Here is a 9,346-nt window from a genome sequence, read left to right as displayed (position 1 = left end):
GAAAGTATCTGTCACTACAGTATCGAAATGTGATTGTTTCAGTTAGTGGAATAGTTTCATTTTTAAAGTGAAAGTATTTGACATGAGTGTTTTTGTTTCACTTTTGACACGTAATACTTAAATAGTGGAGGAGATATTATGTTGCCGTGTGCTCGAACTCTGCAAGAAGTTAATAATTTTTTTTGACTAAAACACAACTGGAACCCTAAGTAAGGCATGTGTAAAATTTGAATGAAATTGGTTGCGTAGTTCTCGAGTTTTAGGGATTCACACAGACAGACAGACACACATTCTCATTTTTATATATATAGATTGTAATTTGTGAACAATAGTCATTAATTGGAACAACAGGCTTAATCACTTGTTTACTACAAGAGTGAAAAAAGAGTGTCTAACTCAATGCAGAACATATCACAAGAGCTTGCTGAGGACATGACAACTCTGTAGTGCTGATGCCACCAGTATACTCTATCTGTAAAGAGGTTGGTGACAGGAAAGACATCCAGCCACCATAGACCCCATGTCAAAATAGAGCAAGTTGTGGACCTCCAGTGCAACTGAGAGCCCAGTAACTCCATATAAGAACTGACATGGCTCATGATGACTCACAAACCTATGCAATGTGGAAAGCAGATGTAAAATGATTTGGATGATGAAGATGGTGAAAGATTTCATTCACAAAGCACTGGTAATATACTTTGATCAAAAGGTATGTGTGTGTATATAGAGGCTTCTGCATAGTTTTCATTTACTAAATTCTACTCACAAGGTACTGGACAAACTGAGGCTACAATAGAATATGCTTAACCAAGATGCTGTTCAGTGGAATTGAAACTAAAACCCACTTGCAAAACAAAGTTCTTAACCCTTTTGATTCCAGACTGTCTGAGACCATCCCTGGTCCTATGCTACAGATTTCCTATTTTAAAGAGCTTTGAGTTAAACCCTTCCATCAAAATATCATATCAATTCCAAGTATTTGCATAATTATGTCAGTTGTTTTAATGAAGTCTTCATTAATTTCAAAATTAATTGAAATAAAAGCAGTATATTGCAACAGGTATATAGTAACAGAAGGGTTAACCAAGACAGCATTTGCCTTTTTCTCTCTCTACTATATCTTGCTTGTAGATGTGAATCATTAAATATTATTAGTCTGTGAATTTATGGTTCTTCTCTTCATATCCACTCAGGAGGTTTGAAGTGTTGTCTCTGGGTAGGAACTCTATTCTTCATACCCCAGTTTACCTAACCATTGGAAGAATTGGAAGACATCGGAGAAAGTACATGTGATAGACTGGATTCCTAGCCAGAGGAATATTATTAAAACTATCTAATGTCCATTTTCCGTACTGATATGGGTCGGATGGCTCAACAGGCGCTGGTAAGCTGGAGGGCTGTGCCAAGCTCTAGCGTCTGTTCTGATGAGGTTGTAACAGCTGGATGCCCTTCCTAACAGCAAAGCACTTTACAGAATATGCTGGTTGATTTTTTTATATATCACTTGCACTAATGAGGTCACCAAGTAACTTGCAAGACAAGTCCCTTCAACTAAGGCAGGGAGAAGAATTGAGGGAAGCGGCTTTTATGTCAGGTGATGAGAGGTACGATAGAGAGTGTCCTGCTTTAGCAGAGATATATAGTAATATCAGCTGGCAAAGAGAGAAGATATATCACTTATTTGATTAACACTATAGAAATTAAAGTTAAACTTCATAGTTCATCATAATCGTTTTAACATCCATTTTTCATGCTAGCATGGGTTAGAGTTTTTTAAAGTAGATTTTCTATGAGATGCCCTCCTTGTTGCCAACTCTCACTTGTTTCCTGGCAAGGTAATATTTTCCCCATAGCCAGACATGTTTTCACAGAACACTGGAAACAAATGACACCACTTGTATGGCAGCATCACCTGTTTACAGCTATCATACAATATCAAGACAAGGAAATACTCACATTCACACACGTATATGTTTGCATACATACAGCAGGCTTCTTTCAGTTTCCATTTATCAAATCCATTCAGAATACTTTAGTCAGTCCAAGTCTATAATAGAAAGTACTGACCCATGGTGACCCATGGGACTGAACCTACAACCACATGGTTGGAAAGCAAACTTGTTGACCATACAACTATACCTAAGCCTCTTTCATGCAGACTTGTATACAATTCGTGAAAATAATTTTTTTTTTAAAGATAAAATAAAACAAAATACCTTCATTGAAACTTCACAATAAAATTGTCATAGGAAGTGATGTTTGGTGTCAAACATGATAGTACAATATCTATTTAATCAATAGTACTGTCTATAGTTGACAATTGGATTTTATTATCACCATAGTATCGGGTAAATCAGCTTTGTTACTCTAAGTACATTGTTTGTACATGTTATTAAGTATTGATTGTTTCACAGTTACTATAGAATGAAGTGAATTCAACCATAGTTAGTAAGAGGAAATAGAAGGGGGAAAAGCTTCCACCAGACCTTGAGTAATATAAATATTACGTATTAAGTCACCACCACTACTTCATTGGCCTGTTAAAGGTTTGATCTCTGTATTGCAAGCTGGCATAACCTGTCCACACTGTAAAGTGGTTGGTGTTCAGAAGGGCATCCAGCTGTAAAAACCATGCCAAAACTGACCTCGCTTGTGCTTGTCCTACATAAAAAACACTACTCACCTCACCTGTGTTTGTGCCACGTAAAAAGCACTAAATCCACTCTGCTGAGTGGTTGGTGTCAGGAAGGGCACCCAGCTGTAAAAATCTTGCCAAAACAGTCACAGAAGTCTGGCGCAGACTTCAGCCTGGACGGCTCTTGTGGAACCATCCACCCATGCTAGCATAGAGGACGTTAAATGATGATGATAGCATTTTTTTAAACATCAAATGGCTATTGAGGTCCAGTAGAGTAAAATGGAATCAAAGGGGTATATAGGCAAAAAATGGTTGGGAATCACTGCTTGTAGGAAAAAGGAATTGGTAGTGCTTGGTAGTTATCCTCAGTGGGAACCAGGAATGAAGAAAAGAAAATGCTGCCATAGGGTTAAGGTGGAGAAGGAGCAACACCAGTCATTGTATCAGCTGCTGATGTTTAACCCCAGGTCAGCTTTGGCTGAGCACAATTTATATCAAAAGCATTCTACTTGTGGCCATCCCAACATTTTGTACATCTTACACTACTTTGTTTTGTGTGTCGTTATTAAGATGGTATAATGTTATTTAAGGGAGTTGACAGCAGTTTCTAGCTGGTCAGGGGACAACGTGGAGGTTCTTTTGTCAGTAACAGATGAAGTAACCAAGTATACCTTGGTTATTGGATCTGTTTTTGGAGACAGTTGGTGAATAAGAGAGATGCATTGTCTATAATGTGTGTGTGCATTTGATGCATCCTACCTTGCGTACATGTTTTGTGTAGTGATGGCTGAGGAATAATTGATAAGTGTACTTCTCTAACCAGAGATGCATTGAAGAAGATTAAAGAATTCAGTTAATTCATTTTATTGATTTTTGTCTCAGTAAATACTTGTGTGTATGTTATTAATTTTAATTCGAAAAGAAAAAAAAAACACATAACTGTCCAATATAACTAGATTTTTGCTTCATCAATAATAATGTTGCTATTTTCAGGATCCATCTGTACCCAGTGCCAATAAAGAACAACTTGGACATTTACTAATACAGGTGAAGTGTATTATAATTTGGTTACTAATGTGTGTGTGTGTGTGTGTGTGTGTGTGTGTGCCAACATGGAATATGGATGTTAAATGAAGATGATGAAGATGATGATATATATAAGTATGTATGCACTCATCTCTGTTTGCATGTGTGTGTGTGTGTGTGTGTGTGTGGCTGTTTACTCCGACCAGTGGAATATATTACATTTTATTAATGTGTATGTGTGTGTAACCATTTATTAATAAAGATTAATCTATTGATGTGCATGTGGTGATACAGAAGAAATATATTTTATATATTTATGTATATACACCAGTATAATGTGTGTGTGTGTGTGATCTGGGTGAAGCCAACTACAGATGCAATAACTTCATGCACAGGCATTGCATGGACAATGGTCAGTGATGGTCTTCCTTGGTCACAAGTGGACAGCCATCATATATTTAAGTAAACCATAATATCTACTACTACTACAACAACAACAAAGATTGTTGGTCTTCTCTATTGTGTGTATTATGTGATGATGGACTGTTAAATGTATCATGACATTATGATGGATCAGACTTGTTTTATTTATTCTGACTGTGAAAAATGGATATAAAATGATGATGATGATGTATCAATAAGATCAATATAGCCGTGTCTGTGTGTGTGTATTGATTGAAATATAGAAATATGGCTTCAGTCTTGCATATAACAAGATCGATTTTTATCGTCACACTTCTGCTGTTTCGGTAAAATTAATAACTCACAAAAAAAGAAAAATAAGATCCATCCACCAAAGTTAACTTGAAAAGCAAACATGACACAGTGAAAGAAATCTGCAACAGTGAAGTCTTTCTCTGATATTCTGTAATAAGTATATTTACTATGGCCATTGCTTTGTAGTCTTCCTGTATAGAAAATCCGCTTTGTGTCTGCTTTATTTTGATTGATCGAAAGAAATCATTTTATGTATTGTTGTCCAGCCCCAAGTCAGTTCTTAGTGAGTAGGCTTAGGATTAGACATTCCAGCCATGACCATCCATGATTTTTGGTGGGTATATAGGACTACATTTAGTTCATCCTTGCATCATCATTCTAATGTCCACATTTCCATGCTTGCATGGGTGAGATGGTGTTTGCTAAGGCAGATTTTTTTTTACAGTTGGATGCCCTTCCTGTCACCAACCCTCACATGTTTCAAAATAAGATATTTCCTCATGGCCAGGCGTTTACATGGATGATTAGAGACCAACAATGCCACCTGTATAACAATGGTGCTCATTTACAGCTGCCATGCAATGTCAAAACAAAGTGGAAACACACACACACTCCTCGCCAGCTTCTTTCAGTTTCTGTCTCCCAGATTCACTCATAAGGCTTTGGTTGGTTCAAAGTTATAGTAGAAGACGCTTGTCTGAAACTGCATGGTGGCAAAGCAAGCTTCTTAATCACACAGCTTTGTATATGATTTATATCTATATACGTATACACCCACATGTATAATATAGCTACCAGTAATATACTTTAGTAAGGTGAATCAATTATATTCTCTATTACATTTTTTTTGTATTGTTTCATAGAAGAAATATATTGATAATCTGTTGTATTTGTTTCGTTTTTGTTTATTTTTAATAATTTACCTGTATTTTTTTCTTTTTTTTTTTTTGTATATAAATAGTTAACTGCTTGTCTACGGAATTTAGTAGATGCTAGCAGCAGCCGACAGCGACTTCTCGCTTGTGAGCTTATTCCAGCTTTGAGTACAGCTATGGAGCTTAATTTGGATGACGGTGACCTAATCCTTAATATATCCAGAATATACAGGTGAAAACATCTTTATTTTACCTTAATTACTGTTGAAGTGATTCTTAAATTTTAATGATTTCTTTCATACTTTAGCCACTCAACACTTGGCAAAACACCTTCTTCCTCAATACTACACCCGACTCTGTCAGAGGATTTTGTCTTGTGAGTTACGTGGAGACCATGGAAGAAAAAGCACCCTCTACACTCTGTAAAGTGTATGATATTAGGAAAGGCATCCAGCTGTAGAAAATTTCCAAAGCAGACATTGGAGTCCAGCCCATACCAGCATGGAATATGGACACTAAATGATAATGATAACAGCATTAGAAGTTTATAGTTAAACTATATTTTAACATTATTTACATTATTTACATTTGACGGATATTTGTCGTCATCTTGTTTGTTGTTAGCACAACGTTTCGGCTGATATACCCTCCAGCCTTCGTCAGGTGTCTTGGGGAAATTTCGAACCTGGGTTCTCATTCCTAACGATGTTACTATTAATATATTATTATTATTATTATTATTACTATTATTAATCAGGTCGCTGCCGTGAATCGAACTCGGAACCTTGGGGTTAGTAGCCCGCGCTCTTAACCACTACGCCATATGCCCGTAGGCTGGAGGGTATATCAGCCGAAACGTGTTAACAACAAACAAGATGAGGACAAAAATCCTTCAAATGTAAATAATGTAAATAATGTTAATAATTCCTCATCTCTTAAATATAGAACTAAACTATATTTTATAATGTACTAAGGTTTATAGTTTTACTTTTTTGAAACTATCAAAACACCAACCGATCGTGACCGATGCCAGTACTCCCTGATTGGCTCCTGTTCCGGTGGCATGTAAAAAGCACCATCTGAACATGTTCGTTGCCAGGCCCGCTTTACTGGCTCCAGTGATGGTGGTACATAAAAAGCACCAACTGATCGTGACTGATGCCAGTATCCCCTGACTAGCTCCTGTGTCGGTAGCATGTAAAAAGCACTGAACTTGATCATTGCTAGGCCCGCCTTACTGGCTCCTATGCCGGTGGCATGTAAAAAGCACCCACTACATTCTGAGTGGTTAGCATTAGGAAGGGCATCCTGCTGGAGAAACCTTGCCAGATCAGATTGGAGCCTGATGTGGCCTCCTGGCTTGCCAGTCCCCAGTCAAACCGTCCAACCCATGCCAGCATGGAAAACGGACGTTAAACGATGATGATGATGAGGAGAACGAATTCCATATTATGGCAAAATTTGCAGGAATGCAGCACTTGTGTAATGCTGAGTATGCCAGCAGAGTCAAAGAAAGGTTCTTATGTGTGGTAAAAAATAATATTGTAAATATTGCCTAAAATATCAAGTTTCATTCCTCTTTATTTTTTATTTCAATGAACAACCAGGATTAGTTGCTACCTCTCATTCCACACCAGATGGATGAAAGGAAAATAAATGAAATGGAATGAGATAATTACCAACCAATATATTGTGGTTGATCCAAATAACTATACAGCTTTTCTTCTGCAAAAAACTCTCATCTTCCACAGTCAAAAGGAATCAATATCGATTATATTAAATAAAGAGAATATTGATCTTAGGTAACTGGGCAGATTTTATTGTTAATAGTTCTTTGGGTTTGTAAAGATTTTGTGGTTGTTTTGTTTCTTATTTGTTCTGGGATTTTTTTATTTATTTGATAGCAATACATTAATATCTCTGTCCTTCTGTTTAGATCAATGAATCTCTAACTTTATAGCCCTTAATAAATTAAAACAGAAATTCATAACTCTCCTCTCCCTTTCTCTCTCTCACACATCGATTTCTTCATTCTGTGTATGTGCTTGTGCTATAACACAACAAAAATCATTCTTCGAATTTACATTTGTACCTCCCAAGAAGTTTCAACATGTTACACACACACACACACACACAAAAATTAAAAAAAATTACATAGAAGAATGATAAAGGAACACACAGAAACCTTGCACACAAAACACAGATATGTTCTTCCCTTATCCAGTGTTGTCCAAAAATCATAACAATTTCAATACGAATATGTTATTTCAATTAAGATCCTTAACATCCATGTTCACTTGTATCTTGTTTAAATCGTTTAATCTTAAATGGAAACTGGAGTATTTACTATCTTGGTAATTCTTTACACATTAATACAACAAGACACAAACTCCTCTCCCCTGCACCACCACCCCACCAAAAAGCAGGAAACAAACAAATGAATGAGCTTCTATGTAGTTGCTCGACCTGCTATCAATGGTAACCAAATCTCCCTCAAATTTTAAAAAAGAATGACACATTATCTAAAAGCTTGTCTGAAACAAAACTGGGATAGTTATTAGTAAGAACACGTTTATTCCTGTCTGCTCAATGTACACTTATGACAAACGTCTCTCAAGAAAGCTGAATTAAAATAATATTGATTGAATCAAAAGATTAGGTTTATCTGTTGAGATCAATGTGAGGTTTAAGGAACATATCTTTTACTTGTTTCAGTTATTATACTGCAACCATGCTGGAGCAGTGCCTTGAATAATTTAGTCAAACCAATCAACCCGTGTACTTATCTATTTGTTTTTTTTTTAGTCTGATACTATTATCGGTCTCTCTTTTGTTGTACCCTTAAGCAAACCAACACGGTAGTGAAATGATGATAGGGGACAAGCTCAAACACAAATACACATGCACCTGTGAGATATATACAGGTGCAAGAGTGGCTGTGTGGTAAGTAGCTTGCTTACCAACCACATGATTCCGGGTTCAGTCCTACTCCAAAGCCTTGTGAGTGGATTTGGTAAATGAAAAAATATAATATATATATAGATATATATAAATGCATGTATGTATTTGTTATTTGTGTCTGTGTTTGTTCCCCCACCATCGTTTGACAACCGATGTTGGTGTGTTTACGTCCCCGTCACATAGTGGTTCAGCAAAAAGAGACCGATAGAATAAGTACTAGGCTTACAAAGAATAAGTCCTTGGGTCGATTTGTTTGACTAAAAGTGGTGCTCCAGCATGGCTGCAGTCAAGTGACTGAAATAAGTAAAAGAAAGAAAGAATGTCTGAAAGTTTAGTGAAAGAGTGAAATCCATTTTTTAAAAATTAACATATCGCATTGTTATCAACTTATTTTTTTTACTAATTAACCCTATTTTTTTAATTCTCTTTTTCCTGTCTTCTAGTAAGATCAGTCTTCATACAGATTGTTGTACCGTGCTTGCTGCCCAGAGACAACATTATCCAGTAGCTTTGCGAGCTTTAAACAAACACATAATGAGACAGGTAAAATATATTTTAATGGTTCTAGATATTATATCTGTTTGGGGCAATAAAATATGTCAATGTAACCATCATCATCATCATTTTAACTACCCACTCTCCTGAAATTACTGGCTTTGTGCCAAAATTTGAAACCATTTTTATCATTATTACCTCCACCTTCGCTAAGTTTTCAGTTGTTTATTTATTTGTTTGTCCATGGACAAGATATCTCAAGAACGACTGGATGGATTCAGATGAAACTTTCAGGTATGTTTGGCCTCGTGACTGGCACAAACTGATTAGATTTTAAGATCAATCTGGTACTAGACAAGGATTCTGGATTATTTTTCCTGTTTTTTACTTAATTTTTGAGAGCAGTCAGGTTCATTATTAGTATTCTCGTTTGTGAAAGCAGTCGAGTTTATTTCAGATATTCTAATTTTAAAAATCATCTCTGGCTAATCGTTGAGAGGATGTTGGTGTTGCCTTGGTGAAGGTTTGCGCTCTCTGAGTACTCTTATTATTATTATTATTATTTAGATAGCAAGCTAGCAGAATTGTTAGCACATCAGACAAAATGCTTAGCAGCATTTCATTCATCTTTATG

The 9,346-nt window shown here is 36.2% G+C and overlaps 1 protein-coding gene across 1 annotated transcript in view; it reads left to right on the top strand.

Moving 5' to 3' along the window:
• The window catches only part of LOC106873476 (armadillo repeat-containing protein 2), a 50,563-nt gene that overhangs the window by 29,073 nt on the left and 12,144 nt on the right, over positions 1–9,346 (top strand). The window contains exons 11-13 of the mRNA XM_052965884.1: positions 3,632–3,685; positions 5,343–5,488; positions 8,661–8,760. Coding sequence (XP_052821844.1) covers positions 3,632–3,685; positions 5,343–5,488; positions 8,661–8,760 — 300 coding nt within the window. The remainder of the gene's footprint in view (positions 1–3,631; positions 3,686–5,342; positions 5,489–8,660; positions 8,761–9,346) is intronic.

This window comes from Octopus bimaculoides, chromosome 2 (assembly GCF_001194135.2).
Source record: "Octopus bimaculoides isolate UCB-OBI-ISO-001 chromosome 2, ASM119413v2, whole genome shotgun sequence".
Taxonomy (NCBI): Eukaryota; Metazoa; Mollusca; class Cephalopoda; order Octopoda; family Octopodidae; genus Octopus; species Octopus bimaculoides.
This window is presented reverse-complemented; position numbering and strand designations above follow the sequence as displayed.